Below are 25,586 nucleotides of genomic sequence, written 5' to 3'. Positions count from 1 at the left end.
GCCCACTTATTGCGCGCGCAGACACCTGGTAAAACTTAAACCTCAAACCTGCAGCTGATTCCTGATGTCGAGAAGATGCTGTGCTTTGCAATGTGAAGGTAAGCCAGTTTTTTTTTTCTGCCCAAGGACGAGCACGTGAAGAATCAGTGGTTAACATTCATCTTTACCACGATACCACAGCAGTATAATCATAAACTTTTGCTGTGTTCCCTTTATTTTACTGACGACTGCTTTTCAAATTTCTGTGTTCAATGCAGGATTCGCAAACAAATCACTGAGAAATGTCCTGTTCGAGGTGTCCTTGTGATGAAGGTTCGGGTTGAATAAGTAGTTCTTCCAATGTTTCATCATCGGACTCGCGCTCGGATTGATATGGACAAGCATAGCTGACGTTGTTATGGCAATTGCCGTTTTTATTTTCGACACGCCTTAGTACGTGGTAGGCCAAACACAACAGACTGAGCTGTCTGGCCAATCAGAGCAGAGTAACTCGCAGAAAGGAGGGATTTAGAGAGATTGATTCATCTGACGAGTCGTTTGAGAATCATTGAAAATGTGGTGATGTGCAAATGTATATTATGAGAAAATTAAACAGTTTTTTGACCTTTGATGCATGTAAACATGTTATAGGAGACTCAAAAACAACATTAGGAAACTTTAAAATAGCATAATAGGGCTTTATACCATTAAATTTCACTTTAATGAAATTTATTATAACGTGTTACTGAGAACATTTTTATTGTAGGCTATGTGTAACCAGTCCTACTCGACCCGCTCTGAGTGGGATTGGAATAGGGGTCTCCGGACATGGGAGACGGGTGCACTAACAAGGACACTAAAGACTGCAGCCTCTAGTGTGCCTCTTGAGGCCAGGGGAGTGAGGTTTCCACTCACAGATCTTACTGGTCTACGTCCGTTACACTCAACCCCCTACACCTCACTCCCATCCGGGTCACGGCACCAAATGTAACCAGTCCTACTTGACCCACTCTAAGCCATATTCGAACCGGGGTCTCTGGCAAGGGAGACGGGCGCACTAACAAGAATGCGAAAGGCCGCAGACAGATGCATCTAGCATCGCCTCTTGAGATTAGGGGAGTGAGGTTTACACACACAGCTCTTACTGGCCTACATCCGTTACATTTGGAACAAAGCAGCCTGAACATTCTGCCTAACATCTTACTTTGTGTTCCATGGAATAAATTAAGTCATACGGGTTTGGAAAAACATGAGGGTGTGTAAATGATGACATAATTTTCAGTTATTTCTATTTCTCTGCCCACCCATCTGATGAATGGATCAATCTTGACTCATATACAAATAGATTATCAATTGAATCATGAGGACTTGAATAAAGATCATTTTGACCTGAAATTAATTAATTTAATTTTCATCTGTTGATTTATGTCTGGGAGTCATACACTTTACAATCACCATAATAACACTTAAGCCAGAACATTTTGGCATGAGCAGTTTCTGGAATGGCACATCTCAAACGCAAACGTCATGCTTATCGAGGTCAAGAATGCTAAGCTTCAGTCTGACAAGAATTTGAGGCACAGAACTCAATCTCTTTATTTGAGATACCTCACCTCAGAGGCAAACACAGAGCTGTACTGTTTGAATTTCCAGGATAACCGTAGTGGCGTCAAAGGCAGGACCATTTTGAAAAGAGAGAGGACAAAGACTGAAAGAGTCAATGAAACAAACACCTGATACTCTTGGCTGGGGAGAGAGCTCAAGCCCAAGGGAGGGTCACTGCTTTCCTGTTGCTCTGAACAATGCAGGCATTGCGACTACTGGTATAAACTGCTTGTGTAAAGAAGGATGCAGAATAATGTAATTTTCCTTGATTTCTTTTCAAGACCATACACTCTAATATGCACTCTTTAGGTACAAAGGTGTAACTTTTGAAAGGGTACAGCCTCAGTGATAGCTTTTGTACCTTTTTTTCTGAAAGTGTAGGAAAGGCTTTAAATCCATGTCTATTAAGGCTGAATAACTAGTTATACTAATAACTAATTAACTAATAACACATTGCTGCCAATGCTCAGACATTCAGCAATAGACATGGTTCTCATGTCACATATCCATTTTCTTGTGCACTAAAAAAACATCGCAGAGCAAAGATTACACTGACAAAGCGCTGACAGACAGAGCAGGTTACTTGAAAAAGTCTCAGCTTTCAAATTCTGTCAATTTTATTTCAAAATTCAAACAATAAATACTGTTTGGCGCTCTTTAATGTGGCGTGCCAATCTGTCTTCTTCTTTATTACTAGTTACAGCACCAAATAAACATAAATAAACATCAGAAGGAATGTTGAAAGATACAGCTTACTGAAATACATCATGTCTCAAGTAATTGTTCAATGAGTGTTTCAACTGTAGAAAGACGTGATTAAATCAGCTAGTGAACACGTCACGTAAAGCCAACCAACCAGCATGTTAGTTAGCTAGAAAAATCAACTCTAGAGAGTAGCATTATCCTAAATATATGCACTATGCACTACATATTTATTATATTTTTAATGTTATTTCATGAAAAAAAGTATAACATTATTATAAAACCGCATTATATTGTTAATTTTAACCTACATGGATAAGCTACAAATTAACATACACAAAACAGTCCTACACTTTTGACATTAAAGTCAACATGAAATCAAAACGGACCCTTATTTACTTTATAACAACGCATCATTTTTTTTATTCATAAACATTACTTTTCTCCACTGCTAAAACAATTTAGCTCTCATAGAGACAAACTTTCACAATCCAGAATATTCCAAGGTGATAAGTTCCCCATTTTAAATATTCTATGTGCTTCGATAGTCACGTTTCTGTGAAACTGAGCATATTTTTTTGTAAACTATTTATGACATCCAGAATTCTATGTTGCAACAATAATTATATTACTAAACAATGTAATTGATGTGCATCTGAGAAGCCAACTACATTAATAAGAATCAGTTTAGAGGAAACATGATTGCTGGAGAGGAATGTGATACTCGCTGGCATGAGGATGATCATTGTTTAAAAAAAGGAACAGCGATAGATGAAGAAAATGACAAAGAGAGAGAGAGAAAGAGAAAGAGAGAGGGCTGAGCCACAGAGACAAGACTAAAATGAGACTAAAATGTCAGATGAGTCACAGTCGTTCCAGTGAGACTGTGAGCTTTAATATGTTTCTACTGGCTTAAATGGAGGCAGAAAAATTACTGTGATACTGTCGGGAAACAAGCCATAATCTGATCTAAATGGAGCCTCTCAACACCATGCTCGACGAGGAGAATAAAAATATAGATCTGACCTACTGAAAACAAAAGCCCGTGACACATTCTCAGAGTTCAGATGCCACCCTGTCACCAAGACAACGCTAACTCATCTCTATGTATTTAGTCAATATTTAATTAAATCACTGGAAAAGTATTTCGAACCTGGCAGCAAACCCATTCCACTGCCCTTATGTGGGAGCTGGACCAGAAATAGATGTGGTGTGCCAAGCATGCTGGAAGAGCTCCAGAGTATCCCAGCTCTCCAGAGACGGACACTCTCCCATCTCCCAAAATCTCCCTTCAGATGGACAGGCTGAAGTTGGGTGGTTTGGCCTTGCCTCAGGCATCTGTTAACACATCTAGATATCTTGCACATGAGCACACAGATCCAGTGCCTACAGCTGTAACAAGATCTCTGGATTAATTGAATGTACCGGGTTCAGAACAAGTTAAGCTCTATCAACAGCATCTGCGCCGTGATCAATTACCACATTTCATTTCGGCTTGGCCCTCAGATTGTTAGCAAATAAAAGTGCAGTTACAGTTATGAACATACAATGAAAGTCTATGGCGTTTTGGAGGGTTTCAATGCAGTGTGCAACTTGTAGTTTTATTAAAGCTTTATTAATGTTCTAATGTTTAAGTCTTGTTGTGCTACTTTTTAAACTTTTGTGTAAACAGAGAGAGAGGGTCTGGAAAGTGATTTTGTACCTTGTTGTGACGAAGTCACCCGTCGCCGCTCATTCACTGGGGTTCAGCTCTTAATCACAGTGCTTTACTTACAGCCTCAAATCAATAGAGTAGAAGAGAAAGAGGCTAAGAGCATTTCCCTCAGACGACTGATGTGATTTCCATAAAAATGGAAGTGGTGATTATTATAAAAACTAGGACTGAGGGCCGTGGAAGAGACGACAAATCCATTGCCAGAAACATGCATCCCCACAAACCTTAGTAAATAAACCATATGTGACCCTGGACCACAAAACCAGTCACATGGGTAAATTTTTTGAAATTAAGATTCATACATCACACGAAAGCTGGATAAATAAGCTTTCCATTGATGATAGGACAATATTTGGCAGAGAAACAATTATTTAAAAATCTGGAATCTGAGGGTGCAAAAAAAAAATCAAAACATTGAGAAAATCGCCTTTATAATTGTCCATTTATGTTTGCGATTGTGCTGTATTCACTCACAAAAATAAATGTTTTACATATTTACAGTAGGAAATTTACTAAATATCTTCATGGAACATGATCTTTACTTAATATCCTACTGATTTTTGGCATAAAAGAAAAAGCGATAATTTTGACCCCTACAATGTACACTCACCTAAAGGATTATTAGGAACACCTGTTCAATTTCTCATTAATGCAATTATCTAATCAACCAATCACATGGCAGTTGCTTCAATGCATTTAGGGGTGTGGTCCTGGTCAAGACAATCTCCTGAACTCCAAACTGAATGTCAGAATGGGAAAGAAAGGTGATTTAAGCAATTTTGAGCGTGGCATGGTTGTTGGTGCCAGACGGGCCGGTCTGAGTATTTCACAGTCTGCTCAGTTACTGGGATTTTCACGCACAACCATTTCTAGGGTTTACAAAGAATGGTGTGAAAAGGGAAAAACATCCAGTATGCGGCAGTCCTGTGGGCGAAAATGCCTTGTTGATGCTAGAGGTCAGAGGAGAATGGGCCGACTGATTCAAGCTGATAGAAGAGCAACTTTGACTGAAATAACCACTCGTTACAACCGAGGTATGCAGCAAAGCATTTGTGAAGCCACAACACGCACAACCTTGAGGCGGATGGGCTACAACAGCAGAAGACCCCACCGGGTACCACTCATCTCCACTACAAATAGGGAAAAGAGGCTACAATTTGCACGAGCTCACCAAAATTGGACAGTTGAAGACTGGAAAAATGTAGCCTGGTCTGATGAGTCTCGATTTCTGTTGAGACATTCAGATGGTAGAGTCAGAATTTGGCGTAAACAGAATGAGAACATGGATCCATCATGCCTTGTTACCACTGTGCAGGCTGGTGGTGGTGGTGTAATGGTGTGGGGGATGTTTTCTTGGCACACTTTAGGCCCCTTAGTGCCAATTGGGCATCGTTTAAATGCCACGGCCTACCTGAGCATTGTTTCTGACCATGTCCATCCCTTTATGACCACCATGTACCCATCCTCTGATGGCTACTTCCAGCAGGATAATGCACCATGTCACAAAGCTCGAATCATTTCAAATTGGTTTCTTGAACATGACAATGAGTTCACTGTACTAAAATGGCCCCCACAGTCACCAGATCTCAACCCAATAGAGCATCTTTGGGATGTGGTGGAACGGGAGCTTCGTGCCCTGGATGTATCCTATCAATATGGGCCAACATTTCTAAAGAATGCTTTCAGCACCTTGTTGAATCAATGCCACGTAGAATTAAGGCAGTTCTGAAGGCGAAAGGGGGTCAAACACAGTATTAGTATGGTGTACCTAATAATCCTTTAGGTGAGTGTATTGTTGGCTATTGCCACAAATATACCAGCGCGACTTGCTATTCCAGTTTGTGAATAACTGTTCTTCTGAGTCAGATCTTTTAAAATCAATCATTTGATACCGATTAATAAAAATAATTCCCACCTAAGGCATAGGCAAATAAAAGAAGGGTGAGGCCTGGTTGAGTTGCAATAGTAGTGTTGAAATAAGGATATTGTAAGGTGTTTAACACAGGGTCAAAGAGGTTGAGAACCACAGCTTTAAGTCAACATAAAATCCCAAATTACCCAATTTTCTCTCTAAAACACATTTATAGTCTTATTGTCAAATATTCATTAGTACATGTAATTCAACAATTATAATCTGCATAATGACTTTTCCATTGACATCACCAGGACATCTTAAGTTTCAAATGATGGGTGTCTGGTAAGTATGGACACTTTTCACAATCCAATCAATGCCATAATGATCAAAATTAAGTCCAGCTCTGCATGTTTTTCTTGTGAGCATCCCGTTTGATGTCACATTACAGAAGTTAAATGGGTTGAGAATATACCCAACAAACTATAGTGTTCAATGTCTGTAAGAAGGAGCCTATTTGCAATCCAATTAATGCAGCGTTCCTGCTGGTGGTACAAATATTCATTCTCAGAATTGGATTAACAATGAATAGACATGAAGCCTATTTTTGGCTACTGACGCAATTCTTCCCTCACAGAGAGCTGCTAATGCAGTCCGGTGTCTGATCCCAAAGGCACCTGTGTCTCTCCAGCTGTGATAGCAGCGGTGAACAGACTCCATGACATTACTACAGTCCTCAGCTCCAGCTGTCCCTGCATGTCAGACATCTCCGCCTCCAAGTAACGAATTAGCAAGCGGATTTATACAGGACTGCGTGCGTATAGCCGATTAACACACACCAGTTCAACAAACGCTGGCTGTGTACAGACTAAAGTGTGCTTTTAAGAGCTCAGTTACAACAACATCATTGTTGTTTCGTTTTAGCAAGTACACATTGAACAGACTGAATGTCTGAATGAGGATTAAGGTGCTTATTCTCAAGTTAGAGAAGGATTTGGCGGGTGAAAAGACGTTGAGGAGAGATGCAGAGCTTCAGTGCTGAGCTCAGTCATGACTCCTCAGCCGAGCAATGAGCATGTAACAGTATGAAGAGTGTGTGTGTGTCCGCTCTCTCGCCGTCCCTCCTCCCTTGAGCCGATCCTCTTTCAGACTACAGCTCTAGAATGCCACAGACCTGGTTTCCAAGGAAACCGTGAGTGTTGACAATAGAAGACGAGTTTATATCCATGTTAATCACTGCCTAGCAATAAAGGCGAAGCATTTGCCAATGGCTCGGACACTTCCTTAAAAGCTGAAATATACTTTCTTAACCACGTTCTTGGTTATATTGTGAATGATTTATCAGTGCATGTTACTTCAAATAATACAAAAAGTCAAAATGTAATAGTTTCACCTTTGAAATGACTTTTCCTTCTAACTCTCACCAACCTATATTGCTTTAATTAATAGCAACCAATTTTCAAAATTTTGTCAATTCCAATAGAGGATATTCTACTTGGCGCCCGTTTTTACCCGAATCTACAGTATTTGCTTTACATGTTATTCCAAAGACAGAAATATATTTATCATCAATCATTCATCAAATTGCCTCTGGCCTGGGACATAATAAAAAACACTTAAACCAGTCGGAGCGCGTCTCTGTTTAACTGGTCTTTCGACCTAATCCGATCTACCTTTTTATGGCACTTAGTCATTCACATTTAGGTATTAATCAGACAATTCGTAATTACTGGGCAACAGCGAAGGAGTGCTGAGATTGTGTGTAGAGTGTGTAATGCTAGCGGTATGCTTAGCTAGTATGCTTTGCACAGCTTGCAAAATGTAAAAAAAAAAAAAACACAAAGAACGAAAAATGTGTAATTTTACAATTTACTGTACAACATGATTTGTACGATTCACAACTCAAAATTTAGTGTTTTTTTTTCATGCACAATTAAAAAAAATATGTATGTTCATAATCACAGGTCAGGTGACATGTGAAAGACAAAACGATTTAGTGATTTCTAATCAGGCACTGAATAGAGTACCCACACTTTTTCAGTCACCTGAATCTCTTTAGGGTGCCTGTGCAGTCTTGATTGAATGAGCAGGTTGAGTTCTTAATGACACAGAAGGTTGGAAGCTCATTCCACTACAGCGGAACAGAGAGAGAGAGAGAGAGGGTCTGGAAAGTGATTTTGTACCTTGTTGTGACGAAGTCACCCGTCGCCACTCATTCACTGGGGTTCAGCTCTTAGTAGAAACACAGTGCTTTACTTACAGCCTCAAATCAATAGAGTAGAAGAGAAAGAGGGAGGTAAACAGCGCTAAGAGCATTTCCCTCAGACGACTGATGTAATTTCCATAAAAATGAGACGATTAGGAAGTGGTGATCACTATAAAACAAGGACTGAGGGCTGTGGAAAAGATGACAAAACCACTGCCAGAAACATGCATCCCCACAAACCTTAGTAAATAAGCCATATCACCATCCTGTAAAGCATTCATGAAGCTGCTATGTCCAGTTTGTGAATACACTCTTCTTCTGAGTCAGATCTTTTAAGATTAATCAATTTGACACATATTAATAATTGATTTGCCGACAAATCAACTCACTGACTCAATCGTTCGTCACACAAAGCTATCGTAAGACTTTAAATTTATCAAGTCAGAATTTAGAACTTAAAAGATTATAGTTCACCCAAAAATGTTAATCCTGTCATCAATTTCTCTCACACCTCAAACAAGTACGTTTGAACTTCCATTTACCATGTTTGAGCGCTAGATATGTTTGCTGATCAAAGTTTATATGTGAATAAATGCCTAAATTGCACCATTCATCATATAAAGCCATCGTGTCTCTTCATAAGACTTGGATTGTGTGTTTATGAATTTTTTTTGAACCGTCAAGAGTTTTGGGTGAATGGACTTTGAATGAAGAGACAGAAATTGCTCAGTTTTCATTGAAAATATCTCCATGTGTGTTTCGAAGATGAATGAAAGTGTTTGCAACCACATGAGGGTGAGTAAATTATGATAGAATTTTCATTGGGTGAACAAACTCTTTAAGAGTAGGTAGTCATATGGACTACTTTTGTGATACTTTTATGGTAAAATGTGTTTTTTTTTTTTTTTGGTTTGAAAGCTTCAGCCCCCATTCAATAGGTGAATTATTCTTTAAAGGATGGAAATGAACTCAAATGCAGATGACTATGAACTGTGGGTGAAAATTGAGTGCATGAGGAGGCATCAGATCTCATTTAAAGACAAGCCAGTGTGGTTTGATGAAGGAATGAGCATGATCTACCTCCTACACAGTGAGCCGACGCCATAATCTGCTCTCTTTCTGCTCTGCTGCCAGTCAGCGGCCGTTCTCTCACACGCCAAACGCTTTACGGATCAGGGACATTATAGCATGCATTCCCAGTCTGATGCTACGCTCTTGTACGAGGACCGTTTCTGCCTAGAATGCCAAACGAGATGGAAGTCAAACAAAATTTAGATGGAAAAATGTGAATCTAGACACAAAATTCACGTTGTGACAAGAGTGCCGGCGTCATACTTTGACAAACCCAGTCAAAAGCAGTTCAGGTTGAGAAACTATTTAATGTGAGACCTCCATGCTTTATGGAATGTCACCTAGAGGAATGAGGACGCAAATAAAAATATCAATTCCAAACCCCACACCTTCCAGCCATCAAACAGGCCTGCATTTCTCCATGGGGCTTATTCTCATTTGGGCAGGGGCTTATCATCAAAGGTGGGATCTGGAGCATTAATCAGGTCGCTCTACGCTGTAGTGATAAGCTTTCTAAAGGCTGGTGGTTGCTGCTGCTTCTGTCACCCGTGTGCTAATGCTGCTAGCGTTAGTCACGGTTCTCGCAGGTCATGCCGTTTCACTAGAGCGAGAGGCGACAGTAATAGATTTCACACTCAACTGGTGTAAATTTTGCACTCGAGATTTCAGAGCACTTTTTCCCCAGCCTTCACATTAAAACTAGCCACAAGTTTTAAAGAACTTTTTTTTGTTGAAATATTATAGTAGTTCTAACACAACTGTTGCACACAAAAATAATAACTGAAGTGTAATGAATTAAGTCAACATAGCCTACTCTGCATACACAAAAGAGTGAGTCTCACAAAACCTGCCTGGATCATGTTTCACCTCAATAATAACAAGAACAAAATAAGACATTACACTTTGCATTAAGAAACTGAAGAGACTTGGATAAATACATTTTTGAAGACAATTTCTCCCTATTGATGTAATGTGTCATTTTATAGTGCCGGGTATTGAATTGTCATGAAAAAAAGAAATGAAAAAAATCACAATACATTTAATAGTATAAAAATCGGATTAATTTTCTTTAAGAAAAATATAATTTCTTATTTATTTGTTAAATTCGGAGTGAAATGTGATCCAGGCATTTTCTTCTAAGACTTTGAGATGTTCAATAAAAAAAAAACCCAGACTTCAAAAAAATGATTCGACAATTTTAAAGGCATGTAGATTAAATAGTAAATAAAACGTGTTAATGTTACAGCGTCGTGTTGTCAGATTCTCCTTGGCACAAACAGCAGCAGTCTTTGTGCACAACTATCAACTTATACAGTCCAGAACACGCAACAAAGAAGCACCCGGTCAGTCTTTCAATAACAAACAGCTGCAGATGTGTGAGGAATTAATGACTTTGAACGAACTACAAACAACCAGTACTCTTAAAATCTCTCATTGCTCATTCTCAACATGAATGATCTACAATGAGCATGATTCTTCATTTATCAGATGTCCTTGCAGCAGTTCAATCATCACTAAGCCTTATTGATGTAGCCCTCTTTGATAAGGAAATCGTAGATTTTGCGCGTCTTGTTGACATCTATCTTGATGAGCGATCGGGCCTGCGCCAGCCGTAGACCCCCCTGCCGCCGGCACTCGTTCAGCAGGGCCTGTTTGTACTCCAGATACGCTCCAGGCACCAGACGAACCACCTGACATAACTGAGAGAGATGATGACAGAATCGTTTAGGATCCATTATATCCCATCAATTAGGCAGATGTCTTCAAAATGAGCTTGTGCCAGAAGCAAAATCATGAGCTGCAAACCTCTTTCTCTCTCTCGTTGAGTTTCTCAGTGCCAGGCAGCCCTGTTAGGTTGAGAGGAGGTGCGCTTCTTCTGCCTGTGGATCAGAGGAGCGAGACTTTTCAGAGCTAACACTGTTAGCAACAGATGTGTTGCAATCATCTAATAAGAAATAATCAATAAAGCAATAAGCCACAATGGGCTGTGCGTTACAGCAATTATACCACGGATTAATTAAACGTTGTGGTGCCTTTAACAACAATAATAATAACAAATCAATCAATCTCAACTCTATTATTGTTATTAATAATGGTTCTTATTATCAATGTTGAATAAAGTTTTTGCTGCTTAATAACCTTGTTGAAACCATGATAAAAAAAAAAAAAAAAAAAAATTCTGGATTCTTTGATGAACAGGAAGTTTGTTTGGAATATAAATCTTATGTAATTTTAATAATGTTTAAATGTCAATTTTTATTTTTAAATCTTACTTACCCCAAACTTTAGAATGGTAGAGTATCACAGTTTCTACAAAAATACTGAGCAGCACAACTGTTTTCAACATTGACAATAATAAGAAATGTTTCTTGAGGATCAAATCAGCATATTAGAATGATTTCTGAAGGATCATGTGACACTGAAGACTGAAGTAATGATGCTGAAAATTCACAGAAATAAATTACGTATTAAAATATATTATCATAGAAATATATATTTTTTTACAATATTGCTGTTTTTACTGTCTTTTTTAATCAAGTAAGTGAGCAGAAGATACTTCTTCCAACAACATTGAAAATTCTTTAACTTTTAATGTTACATTTTAAAGATCTAAACTTTTGACTGGTGGTGTATAGCAATATTAAATACATTACATATATCATTCAATAAATTAATTTAAAATAAACTAATGTCTGCTCAATCAGAAATATGCTTTGATTTATCAACTTATCAGAATCAGCCAACGTTGTATGCAGTCAGAGCGTGATCAGATTCATATGCATTTAAATATGTCCTAGTTGTGCACTCAAGTGACAAAAGGAGACAAAATGTGAAAGTATGAGAGAGAGAGAAATACAAAGAGATGTGAGTGGCTTCCTTTTTTGTTGAGCGCATTTACAGCAGTGCATCTCAGAGAAAAGATTAATGTGTTTGAGCCGGCGGCTTCACGGCTGAAGAGGACATCACAAAGATTGCAACAAGAGACCTGAGTGGAAGAGAGGAGACATAGCGTGAAGGAAATGGAGGAAATAGGCAGCACTGTACCTGAGGTAGTGATAGTGGTGACCACAGGAGTGATTCCAGCGTCGCTGTAAGAGAGAAACACAGTCAAAGCAAAACATTCTCACACAAATGCTTCTGAAACATCTCTGAAAGACGGGCCGGGGCTCTTGGGGTTCTCAGCTAAATAAAATAGAAATAGAGAGCCTGATTCATCATTCACTTTTGCTGAATATCAGCTACCGCTGGAGCTACAAAAACACAAACAAACTGACAGCCAAAGCTGTTTGAATGAGAATACACTGTGGACTAGTAGGCAGGTAGGGACATGAATCACATATGTGATACCAACAAAACAGCAGAAGAAAGAACACTAGAAATAAACAGCAGTGCCCTCATGGCAGCAATAAAATAGTAGAACTGAGTATGAGTGATTGTGTCATGCTGGAATGACAGTTATTATACATTTACAAGTGTGGTTTTATTTGTCTCATACAATACTGTTGAAAAGTTTGGGGTCAGTAAGGTTTTAAGAAATGTATGAATTAAACTGATCACAAGTGACAGTAAAACATTTATAATGTCGAAAAAGATTTCTATTTTAATGAAATACTGTTGTTTTGAACTTTCTGTATCAACAATATTAAGCAGCACAACTGTTTTCAACATTGATAATAAGAAATATTTCTTGAGCAGCAAATCATCATATTAGAATGATTTCTGAAGGATCGAGTAATGATGCTGAAAATTCTGCTTTGCATCACAAGCTACTTATTCATTCAAAGTTGCGAATTGAACTAGTGTGCAAAATATTGTATAAAACATTTCACGTTTCAATCTCGACCAAAATCGTCACTTCCAGGGAAATTGCCGCAAAATATCTGCAATAAAAATGCAAGTTTCTGCAATCGAGAAAGCCGCTGTGGCTTTTTTCCACCTCCATTTTAAAAGACTTGCGTCTTAGAAGCGCGTAGACGAAACACAATAAAAGCTGTCGTGTTATCTTGCGTTCGGATGATGGTGTTTGTGAACTCAATTGGTAAGGCACTTCTAGGAGGGAACTAAACCAAATCATTCTGATGACAGACTTTGGTTCAGGCATTTCAGAATGATCATTTGAGATGATGTGCATGAAATTGGTCAACTGGTTGGTCCAGTTATCCAATCACATCCATAGTTGAGGCAAAGTTTTTTGTTGAACGTTGAGAGATTTATTTGGTAAATGTGTGTCCGTTGTAGTTTTTTGCGCATATCTTCTAATCGGATGAAAAATGTATCCGACTCAATTGAGTGCGTACTTTTTATTATGCACATTTTTAGAATTTATGCGCATCATGGCGTTTCCTTCCAGCGTATTTTAATGCAAAATCCCAAAATGCATATAAGAATAGGCAGATGGAATACATTAAAATATATAAATGTTGCCGTGGTCAGAATAAGAGACTTCTTTCAAAAACAATTAAAAATCTTACCGACCAGCATGATAATAAGAGAATAAAACAAGTACTTTGGTACAAAATTGATACTAAAACAAAATATAAACAGACAGGACAAAAATCTGATGTAAATAAATTTTGGATTGGTAGCAGAATAGTTTTTTATTATTTCTTAAAGAATACTGTTATAATAAGTAGCCCAGCATTAAGTTAATTTGGAGCTGAATGAATTGTAAAATAATTGTAATAATTACAATACTACATTGTAATAAAGTATTGCAATAAGAGAAGTATAGAGAGTGGGTAAGGTGGCAGTAAGGAAGTGATCTTACATGGCAGCCTGTTTGTGCAGCCACTGTTGGCAAGCACGGGCATCGTGAATGTACTGCAGGACGTCACACAGCACGTTCCTCTTCCTGCGTTCGTCCTCTCGAGTGCGCTTCACTCTCTCATATACCTTAGCACCTGCAGTCCAGATGACACGGGTCAGATCAGATTGCAAATCTGACAAGCTAATGTGGATCATATTTGGATGGATCTGTCATTTTTATGGTGAAATTCTCTTGCTATGTTGCTTTTGAATGAACTTCCTTTAGATTTAGGCCCATCTTACCACAGAAGGACTGAATTCCCTCTCTCCTGTACTCCTGCAGTCTGTGGATCTCCCTCCTCAGCTCAAACTCCACTGTCAACAAGTGCGTGTGAGAGAGAGAGAGAGAGAGAGAGAGAGAGAGAGAGAAACAGAGCAGATGGATCTGTGAACTTTTCACCCTGGCTGATTCAGATACTTGGGCGGACAGACTGAACTCATGAATGACATGCGGGCTTGTTCATGTAACCCCAACTGTCCTGCACATGCTCATTAAACCACAAAACACAGGGCTAGACTGATCCTAGGTCAGCTGAGTAAGAAAACTAGAGAGTCTCATAAGTATAGACCAAATTAATGACATCCTATACATCAAGAGTGCAAAAAGAGGATTAAATACTCACAGGCGTGACTCTCGATGAACTTGTCGTGCTCTATGGGTCCCACCACACGTGCAAAGCGCCTCATGACATCATAAAGGTCCTGCACTTCCTTGGGATAGCGCCTCTCCAGAACTGACAAAGCAAAAGATGCACAAAATCAATCTGATGAAGTCGAGAAAACACAATGGCTTTGTTCTAAAACCTTATTAGCTACCTTGCTGTCTACATAGGCAGCTACCTTGTAAGTCAGCATTTTAAATTGAATGGAAGTGATTGATTTGGAAAACTGCACCCTTACACGAAGAGCACAAGAGATGTAAAGCACAATTTTTTCAATGTAGTTTGACTAGTTTGTGAACTTCAGTGCGTTCGAGTCCTGCTGGGAAGTTTGTATTTATGAGTTAGGAAGTCTTAATTAGAAAGTCTGTTGCGTTCAAATGACTTTTGTTGGAGCAAGATGGCGATGTACCTTTTCTGCATAAAATTCAGCAAGATTTTTTTATCTACAAAATGATGTATGAAGAATGCGTATTGGGCCAGGTGTGTTTTTGCTTATGTTTTTATTCAATTTATGAAGGTGCTGTAAATTGAATCGCTATATATTGTCTTACAATGTACAATACTATAGTACTCTGTACATGCAACTTGAAAAAAAAAATCACAAATTTTAACAAATTTACCATCAATACAGACACTGCATCCATTGTGTCCAATATGCTTTCTCACAGACATGCCACCAACTCGGAAACTCAAGGTTTAAAGACAATCCAGGTTTTCCCACTCGTTATTAGGACTTTGTGGTTTTGGAACAGAGCAAATCTGCTACACCAGAAAAACTGCGTTTGATTGGCTTTCTTCGAGAAGCAAATGCCAACAGCAATGTATCAAGAGTCCAGCTGTGCCAAGCGGCCCTGTGAAAGTCTCCCTGATGGTTCTTCACCCACCACTGAAGCTCAGCTCCCATGGAAGGGGTTGAGTAAGCAGCACTATCAGCGATCAACCCTGCTGCTACTGAGTGAGAGCGATAGAAACAGAAAGCTGCTATGTGGGTGAGCGTGAGGTGTGATATTCTGCCTCCACTATGCTGTGATGTTACCGAGAAACACAAGCGCATACACACACCTCTGCCTGTCATTTATATATACACTGTGTGTGTATATATATATATATATATATACACACACACACACACACGTATATACATCACTAAAGATGTATCAAACTACAATATCAGTGCCCTCCATGCAGCAGTGGCTGATGGGATACGAGACTGGCTGGTGTGCGCACAGCCAGGTCAAGCTGTCTTGCTCTTTTGAATTGGGGATAAACCAACACCGCTGCGAGCCATCAGGTCTTGGCCACTGCTTCCATTATCACTCGTAACACACACACACACTTTCTTGCAGTCTCCATGACAACAAGGCTGCAGTTCCACGGTAGCTATCGCCTCGCTTTTGTCTTGAGAGTGCAGGGAGACGAGGAGGGCGTCTGGGAGCCGATAGATAAATAAAAACGACTTAAAGCTCTCCTTGCATCGCAAAAACTCAATACGTCTCAGGAAAACACGCAAACCCGATTGGATTTCCCAGTTTGTTTCGCTGCATGAAGAGGAAATAATTGGATAAGTCGAGTATTCCTATCGAAAACCAGCTGGCCAACCGTAATGTCCAGTGGGAAATAGTCAGGGATGGGCTTCTATTTACTGAGAGAAACGACACAGTGCCCAGAGGGCCTGGATCAATAAAGACTCGAAAGATGCAATCTCCTTTGTCATTACATTCGAAATGTTCATTTCATGCCAAACTATTCATAGGGGAGCAATCACAGCTGGCAAAAACAGCTCTGGGATCAGTGTTGATCTGGGATCGCAGTATTTCGGACATTCATTGTAAACATTTCACACAGATGGGCTCATGTAATTGGGGGTCAGGGAGAGTTATCTTGTGGTAGATACTTCTGAACATTGCCTCACATACTGATCATATAAATGGAGGACAAGAGATGGCAAGAGCGTTTGGTTAATATGATGCACAACAGCATGAATTTAAAAAAGTCTTACTCTGAAACTTGCGTAGGTTGATTAGGCCATGGTCTCGAATGATCCTAAAAGACAACAATTTAAACATTACACAGTTGTAATCGAAATCATTCAACCCACATTAGACTTTCAGCTGTGCAGTGAACAAATCAAACAAAAGTAATAGAAATAGCTCAACACAACAAATGTTTCAAGTAGTTTCCCCAAATTCAACTGAAAATGCAACTTTGAATGACTTCTGCAGTCTCAGAATTATTCAACTCTCTGAATAGAATCCCTCTGTAACTGTATATGATGGTGAAAATCCTGCTTTGACATCACACGAATAAATTACATTGTAAAATATAGTAAAATACAAAACAGTAATTTTAAATTTTAATAATTTCACAATATTACTATAGTTTTGATCAAATAAATGCAGCCTTGGTGAGCAGAAGAAACTTCTTCCAAAAACATAAAAAAAGTCTACCCAACCCCAATACACATAATGATTTTTTTCAGTAATTAATCATATTTTTCATATAAGTAATTGTAGATGTTAACATCATAATAAAAAATATATTTTATTTGACTTATTCCTACTTTTAAAAGATGATGCCATGCTGCAGTTTTTGGCACCTTTGTATATTACTTAGTGGTATAATTGTTTATTGTTATTAAAATTAATAAATGCAATGCTGGTGTTGCCTTCATTTTATTAAAGCAACACGCCACTTTACGCTGTGCATTAGTGACTTTACCATCATTAGGGAGCTTCACATTGTGCCTAGTGCCTAAAACACTTCTAAATACATTCTGTTATTGATTAAAGTGTCACGTACAGTATATTGTTCACAGAATTTACAGACACAAAGAACTAATTGCATTGGGAAGGCAATCAAATTTACTTAACCATGGTAAAATCACTGTAATGCACAGCCTTGGTTTGCTGCTTTATTGGTTGCTTGGCATTATCAGCTGAGGGCTTTGTTTATTAAAAGCATCTCATTCGTGGTGCGTGTCTGGTGTGGTGGTCTCAGATGTTGTGTGGAAGCGGCGGGTCACTGGTCTGTTAGCCGCTCTGCAGGAGATCTCAGACGACAGCTGCGGCTCCAGTTCAGTACACAACTGAGGTCAAGCTCGCCTCGCAGTCGCACACATACCACGACTCAGGGCTCATTAATTCTGATTTACTGTTACCACTAGAGCTGTTTGTGTGTTTGCGCTAAGAATCAGGCTAGCTGATCAGTTGCTATGGATTAGGTTACATAATAAAACGCCAGATAAATTTCCAGGAATGCATTTCAGTGAGTTGTATGCGCATGTGATCATTTGATTCAATTCTTCAATTTGTAACAGTATCGCATATATTTTTGTTTATAAATATTCTGTTTATTGAGAAACATACGTTTAAATGGAAATGTAAATAATGCTTGAATTTTTTATATGATTTAATAGTCTAATGTGGCCCTCTAGTGGTTGTTCTATGAGTACAAGGTGTGTTTTTCCTACTTACTTTTTTCTCCTCTGTCTCTCTTTCAGTCTGGAGTGATAAATATCCACTACTGCAACCTTGAGTGCTTTAAAAAACATACCACAAACATGGTAAAAAGAAATTAACAAGAACTCAGCTTTAACTACACTGTGATTTCATTAACATTGCAAAAATATCAATTAATGAATCCATGCAAATTCTGTCATTTTACTTAGATATATATTACTATAGCATTTTTGTGCAATCTTGCCAGGGAACTACACTAACCTTTTCCACTGGTGGCACTTGCGCTACTAACTTTTTCAGTTACTGGCGCAAAACATGATTTGGTCGCACAAATTGTTTATAGTAAGCCGCTCTGGATAATAATGAACAATAATGAAACTGTATTGCATACAGATGTGCTTTTTTACTTGCCATCTTTTAAACCACATACCTTCTTGTTTTTGTTTTCTTTAACATTAGTTGGGATAGATTTACTGCAATAGAAAATACAGTACACAATAAAGTGCCAAAAATGGATTTCAACATGCTATGGTTGGCACAGATGGGCAGACTCCTGAACTCTTAAGTAGTGATGCACCGATGTGAAAATTGTGGCCGATATCGATAATAACCGATATTAATATTGCTGTTATGGCCGTAATCGATATCTCTGTATAGAAAACAAATTTACTGATAATCAAATAAAGAGATATTTTCCAAAACATTTGGAAATTATTTTTTATTTTTTATAATAATATTTCAATTATTATTGAAACATTATTTTTATTTTATTTATTTTTTTACTTTAGAAATGACTTATGTTGGGCACCTTTACCTGTGTGCAAAATATGTCACACATAGGACACACATGCATTATATAGCATTGAATTGTATATAATGTGTGCTGGTCAACTTGTCTAAAATTAAGAAACCCCTAGAAAACAGTAAAAAAAAAAAAAAAAACAGGTGTACAATAAAGATAGGCTACTTAATTTATTATTCCAATAACCAAATATGATACTAAATAGCACAGGGAAAAGAGCTTCTATTTGTGACGTGCTGTCTTTGCATTTGAACATTGCGCATTTTAAACAGGACAGGCATTAGCTGCATAAATGTTAGCCAATACAAACATATTTACAGAAAACAGTTGACAATGAATAGACAGGAGTCCAATAATAGCGTAACGAATCACGTATTCTAAAAATAATATCAAGTAGGCTAAGTTTGACGAATCCGACATATAACGAGGGCTGTGTTGTAAAACGTCCGTCATTTAACGAATTTTAAAAACATGGATGGATAATACAATATGCTTTCCGACATTTTGACAGAAAAAAAAACAAGCAAGAACAAAATTTAAACTATAGCGCGTCAATTTTCATTTTACAATTATCTTCTCTCTCTGTGTGCGCGCGCGCGTCCGTATTTGTGTGAGAGAGAGAGCTCGCGAGTCGCGCAGATACAATGGTATGTTTTAATCTAAGTAACGGTCGCGGGGCTGAAGCCAACTGATGTATTGAATGCTCAGAGCACGTTATAAAACGTATTCTTAAAATACACATTTCTGTTTTAATAAATGCTCATAGTAATTCATAGCATATTGCCTAAAACATAGGTACAAAAATAATCAGTGATACATTTGCGACCCATTAAAAATTTTGGTCGCAATGGCATTTCAAAAGGTCGCATATGCGACCATTTTGGTCGCAGTGTAGTTCCCTGCTTGCTGACCCCAAACTTTTGAAATCTAGTATGTGTGTGTGTGTATAGATAGATAGATAGATAGATAGAGTCGCTAAGGAGTGTATCAGTGCATTACTGTGAGAACCACATTTCATTTCAGTAAAATAAGATCATTGATTCATATTTTTGTATTGTTGCACTTACCATGAAGAATATCAGAGTCATCATCAACAAAGTCAATATCTTTCAAATCCCATTCAGCATAATTATCAAACTCCTAATTTTAGAGACAAAGAGAAAAGAGAGAGGTTGCTTTGAATAATGTATGAATGAATTTGTTCTCAACAGACAGCACATTAACTGTAGATCAATCACCTCCATGAAGTCTGCTCGAGCCGGCATGTATCCAGCCATATCTCTAGACAGCTGAGAGTCGAATGAAGGCCTTGGAGGATCATCAGTGGCTGAAAGAGACAAGACACAGCCCTTACCTAAAAATATATTTATATATTATAAATAAACATCATTATTTCGTTTCCCCTGCTCATGGGATGTTCATTGAACCGCATAGAACGACATAGAAGTGTGTGTTTACATTCTCAATAATGTGCTAAATACAACATACTTTTTGTTTTCACTCATTCCTTTCTAAAAATGATGCTTAATCCCTGTAACCATTGAGTTGTAACCTATTCATCAACATTAAAAAACAGCTGAGAGTACAACGTGTGTTTTTCCTACTTACTTTTTTCTCAAAAATAAAGTAGTCAAAAATAGTCGATCTCCGGATGCGAATGAACTGACTCTGAATTTTAGTATTGCTTCTTATATGAGGATTCTTTTTCAAATACAAGGTCAATATTGATTCTCACTAACGACAAAACAAAATATTATCCGTGAATTTATATGGAACTAAGCTTTAGGAGCTTTCCATCTTTACTCTCCTCCCTGTTACGTTGCATTCGGAGACTGACTATTTTTGACTGTCAAAATGCCGGCGGACACAGCTACAGTGAATTGTTCAAAATCTTTCTTTTTAGTAAACTCTGTGTACACAAACAATGTTCTCAATGCTGGAGTTCATGTGTAGAGCCCCTGGTGATACTTCGAGCAAAGTTTCATGCTGTGTCGAGCCTTCTTAGTGTTTTAAAAATAGCGATTTTGTGCTATCATAGTAGTGCCCCAAGCACTCCCATTCAAAAGGCAATTTGACCGAAAATGAAAATATGGTCAAACTTAAAAGTGGCATTTCCAGTCTAATTATGCTTTTAAACGAAAGTTTGCCTCGGGTAGATTAACAAAAAGACCCTAGGTTGCATTTTGGCGACAGTTATCCTTTAAGAAATAAAACCAGTTTAGATGGAAAGGATCTCAAGCTGACCAGCTGAAGACGTTACTGTAGCTTTACCCATTAATAGACACTGTACTTGAAAATAAATTCCAGCACAGCGTTACAACAACCATAATGGAATGAGCCTTCACAATAGATAATGCTTTACAATCAACTCTGTTAAAGAACTACATATGGCAATTTATCTGTTCAATAAAATATCTAACCTGTTGAGTAAAAAAAAAAAAAAAAAAAAACCCGCATCTCCACACTGCTTATGCAACGTTTCAAATCCCTCAATTCTTGCCATTTCTGATTAAGCCAAGCCAATGTTGATCCTTGTTTTATTACGAGCTCTGTCATGTTCTCTTTTTGCCAGCAGACTCTCCTCTGTTCGGCGTTTGTTTAAAACTGGTGATTCCCCAGAGGTTCAAGATTTAGTTGCTCCATCTCAGCCGTTCTCGCTCCACACCATACACGGGTTAAAGTAGCCGGAGCAACTTTTCTCTGATTACAGATATGACGAGAGACACATGGGCAAGTGACATGTGTACACAATTTCCGACGGAAACCATCATAAAATTTTAACACTTACAATAGGCTTACCATAGTGAATCAGGGTAAAGACAAAACCACGTTTTGGAATAAGGACTGATGACGTATTGACATTTGTATGTTGTGTACCTTTAATGAAATTTTACTGGACTGATTAGACTGATTAGTTTGTTTATACCTTGTGTGTGTGCATATTTTAACACAACAGTAACTTGTTTCTGGTGCTCACTTACGCTTAAAAGGAATGGCAGTGTCTGCGGACCGGGACAGATGATCTTCCATCTGTCTGAGATTGAGCAGAGTGGAGGCGAACAGAGGATTGTTGATGAAGTTCTTCATATAGTGGCCTTCACACTCCTCTTTGGTCTTGGTGCGCATCTGGTAAGCCACATCCTGCCTGAAGAAGCAGAGAGGTCATTAGTAGGCATGGGTACTGACACAAATTCGATTTTGATTCACAAGCTTGCAGTTCAATTTGGTTCAATGCGGATTCATCTGAATATATCAGATACACTACATCATTTTTTTCTCAAAGAAAAAAAATCTCTCTCAACAAAAGCTGTAAACTATATAGGGAACCTTGTCTGTTGGTAGGCTACATTATTATAATATTAAAGGTTGACCACCAATTTGTATACAAACATTTAAAAATTGCACAGTTTAAATTGCACTTTTTATAATAATGATTTAATAACTTTTTAATGGCATATTCAAACCTACATTAAATACTGAAGAAAAGTTTAAGTAAAAATATGAATATGTAATATAGTGCATATTTATCAAAATGCTCATCTCTAGAGTTAGTTTTTTTTGTGCTAAACATGAGTTTCTGGTCACTGAATGGCTTTTCTGAGGAAAATGTAATGTTATGAGACATTGCTTACAAGCTGTTTTAATGATGTCTTTCTGTGGTTGATTGAGCGTGATACTGATTTCGATAAGTTGTACTTTATTTTTCAACATACTTTCTGATGTTCATTCATGGTTATTTTGTGCTATAACTAGTATTTAAAGGTGCTGTCTGTAAGAATGACAGCTAGTGGTCGAAATAGGTACTGCTGTCCAAATTTTAAATATCGGAGATCGTTGTTTCACCCACCCCCTCCTCCTCAGACTCGAAGCTCACACGGGTTGGCAGATTGAGGACACGCAACAGGAACGAGCGCAATTGGCACAACGGAAGCCGAGGAGACTTACACAGACTGTAAGTTAATGAGTTGATTTATCCGCGTTTTAACATGCTCTCGTTCATATCGATTTTAGATGGATACCGAGGCTTTTTAGGTTGTGTGGAATCTGCAATCTCTGACCCAGTTTGTGTGCTCGTTTTCAAGGTTGCAATACGCTGTGTTTCCTGCCAACTGGCATCCCAGGGTGTAGTAATACTATTGGGTAAACTGGCAGTGGGCGAGATCACACAGACCAAAACAAAAACCGACTGACAACACGGAGCGTGTAAAATAATAAGTAAAATAACTGGCTGTAGAAGTGTTTTTCAGAGAAACGAGTATGTGAACTTAGCATGTTTCATAAATATCTGCAAACATATTATGGTATTTTGATGCTTTAGTAGAGCAAAAAAGTTACATACAGCACTTTTAAAGAGGAAGAGATTTGCGTGCGCTTAGACTGAGGCGGCTACAGCAATCTGTCAAGCCACAATAAAGAGTGTAGAAACTGTATTTATTGTTCAAATTTGGTGATAAAACTGTCAAAATTTGAAAACTGAGACTTCGCTTCATATCAAAAGTAACAAAGCACAAAGCATATTGCAATTATTTAGATGGAAGATGCACTACAAATAATGTTTAGTGAAGTTTTGTTCATGCATCAACTAAAAACAGCATGGAATAAAAAAATCAGTTCTGGGGATTAATAATAGATATCGGTTCAGCAAAATTAGAATCGATTAAAATCATAAAAACAATCATTTCAACCCAGCCCTAGTCATTAGCAGTGTTATTTTAGCATTATGTATATACTATTAGGCTATAGCATTTTGAATTAGATTTAACTTTTATATTTTCAGTTTTCATTTTAATTTTCAGTTGTCATAATTTTGTAGTGTATTTATCTTTAATTTATTTTTATTGCGGTTTCAGTAATTTTAGTACTTCAACTTTTTTTATTTTAGATATTTGCCAAGGCAACATTTCTCATTTTCATTTAGACCATTTTAACAGTTTTTAGTAGTAGTAGTATTTGTAGTACTTAATAGTGTTAGTTAACAATAACTCACACAATTTGATCTAAAATTCCTAAATGAACTCTAGTAGAGTTGGAGATATAAGAAAAATAACTAGACTGACCAGTTGCCAAAACCACAGTCCATGACGGCCTCTAAAAGAGCCATCTCCTCCTGCGCGGTCCAGCCAGGCTCTAAAACAGGGAAATCTGAGGTCTAGAAGAAAGCAGATCACAGTAAAGATGTCATTTATGGACACAAGAGTGTACAGGATACAAGTTATGGGGGCCGGAATGTAACATTTAAAACTTAAAAAAAAAAATCAAAAAAAAAAAAAGATTAGAACATATATGGTTTAACCAACATTTAAAAAACAACTAATAATTTATATCTTAAATCTAAATGTTTATTTACATATGAACCTTTTATATTCAGTGTAATAAGTTTAATCCAAACTGCTCTCTTTACCATGATTTCGTACTTGTGGTCACTCTGGTGCTTTTTATACTCATATCCTCTTGTAAAGCACTGCAACAGAAAGAGCAAATCATAAAGTACATAATAAATGAACAGTGAGAGTATGTGATGTATGCAGTCAGACGGTAGTGGGACTCTCGATCCAGTGACCCACCTGCAGACACAGGAGGAAAGGTGGCGGTCCACATTCAGCACACTTAATGTACGGCTCCACCAGATATGATGAACATCCACGACAGGGAGGCTTATCGAAAGGATCATCTGTATGATTCACAGAATGAAGTTATCAACAGACCTATATCCTATATCTACCTGTACCTATAGCAGTAAAAATATGTAAAAAAAATAAATAAATTACTAATATATATATATATATATATATATATGTGTGTGTGTGTGTGTGTGTGTGTATGTATGTGTATACATACATACAATATAACTTATATGGAATTGCTGGGAATTTAATTTTATAATTATATAATTTTCATTTTAATGCACTACATTTTTTGCGTTACACCTTATCTTGCAAATACTGGGGTGTCACCATGGTACAGTGATGGTGTCAGATAGCATTGGTACATTAATATATAAGTTACCGTGGTGGCTGATTACTATATTCATAAAACATGGTATTTACATACTCCAAGGTATTTCAAACAATATCATGGTACAAAAACACGGTATTGTCAGCTACCAACAACAATGGTAGTACCACAGTAATTTTGATAACGAACGAACTGTTTATTTATTTATTTTTTTCGTATAAACGTAGGTAGTTGTATACCCTCGATAAAGCTACTTACTTCCAAAAGACGTCAGACGATCCATGCTGCAGATGATGTCTGATCAGGAAAAATGTCCAACCTTCCTCTTCTTTGATGTCGTTTTTAGCGCAGTTGAGATGTTTATCAGGCTTTTTTTCTGTTGATGAATGCAACTCAACTGTTACAGGGATTGAGCCTCATTTTTAAAAAAAGGAATCAGTAAAAACAAAATGTATGTTGTATTTAGGACTGAGAATGTAAACACACACTTCTATGTCGTTCTATGCAGTTCAATGAACATCCCATGAGGAGGGGAAATGACTTTTTGCAACAGCGCCCCCAGCGGCACCTGCGTGATACGTTACCTGGACAGACTGCGTGCACGCGGCACTTGTTTATTTCATATATGAGTCAAAAAGGCCTTCTAGTAGCCTACTTACAGTCCCCTTCAAGTGTGTACTTATCAAACTTACACTTTGAACTTGCAGGGTGTACAACCAGACTGTTGTACAACACACACTAGTACAAATACCATCCCAGATCTTTCAGCTTCAT

General features: G+C 37.8%; 2 protein-coding genes across 2 annotated transcripts in view; both read right to left on the bottom strand.

Moving 5' to 3' along the window:
• Positions 1 to 25,586, bottom strand: part of mrm3a (mitochondrial rRNA methyltransferase 3a) — a 526,058-nt gene that overhangs the window by 169,623 nt on the left and 330,849 nt on the right. The gene's annotated exons all lie outside the window — the stretch shown is intronic.
• Positions 10,313 to 25,357, bottom strand: tada2a (transcriptional adaptor 2A). The gene is made up of 16 exons (XM_084420186.1): positions 25,301 to 25,357; positions 25,071 to 25,188; positions 24,422 to 24,528; positions 24,259 to 24,318; positions 23,915 to 24,006; positions 21,839 to 22,002; positions 20,096 to 20,184; positions 19,925 to 19,997; positions 18,071 to 18,134; positions 16,597 to 16,640; positions 14,559 to 14,669; positions 14,179 to 14,250; positions 13,898 to 14,030; positions 12,175 to 12,218; positions 10,936 to 11,009; positions 10,313 to 10,829 (listed from the first exon to the last, which is right to left on the bottom strand). The coding sequence occupies exons 2-16, from the start codon at positions 25,093 to 25,095 to the stop codon at positions 10,644 to 10,646; spliced, it is 1,338 nt and encodes a 445-aa protein (XP_084276312.1). The 5' UTR covers positions 25,096 to 25,188; positions 25,301 to 25,357; the 3' UTR covers positions 10,313 to 10,643.

Source organism: Rutilus rutilus (assembly GCF_951802725.1).
Source record: "Rutilus rutilus genome assembly, chromosome: 9".
In the NCBI taxonomy this organism is placed as follows: domain Eukaryota; kingdom Metazoa; phylum Chordata; class Actinopteri; order Cypriniformes; family Leuciscidae; genus Rutilus; species Rutilus rutilus.
This window is presented reverse-complemented; position numbering and strand designations above follow the sequence as displayed.

What these genes read in the sequence shown, in the direction of transcription:
- tada2a (XM_084420186.1), bottom strand. Translation starts at nt 25,095, where the DNA reads ATGGATCGTCTGACGTCTTTTGGAA. An exon ending in CTCGAGCAGACTTCATGGAG is followed by an intron (nt 19,998 to 20,095) that starts GTGATTGATCTA and finishes CTCTAAAATTAG; the next exon opens with GAGTTTGATAATTATGCTGA. An exon ending in TCAACGAGAGAGAGAAAGAG is followed by an intron (nt 10,830 to 10,935) that starts GTTTGCAGCTCA and finishes CATCTCTCTCAG; the next exon opens with TTATGTCAGGTGGTTCGTCT.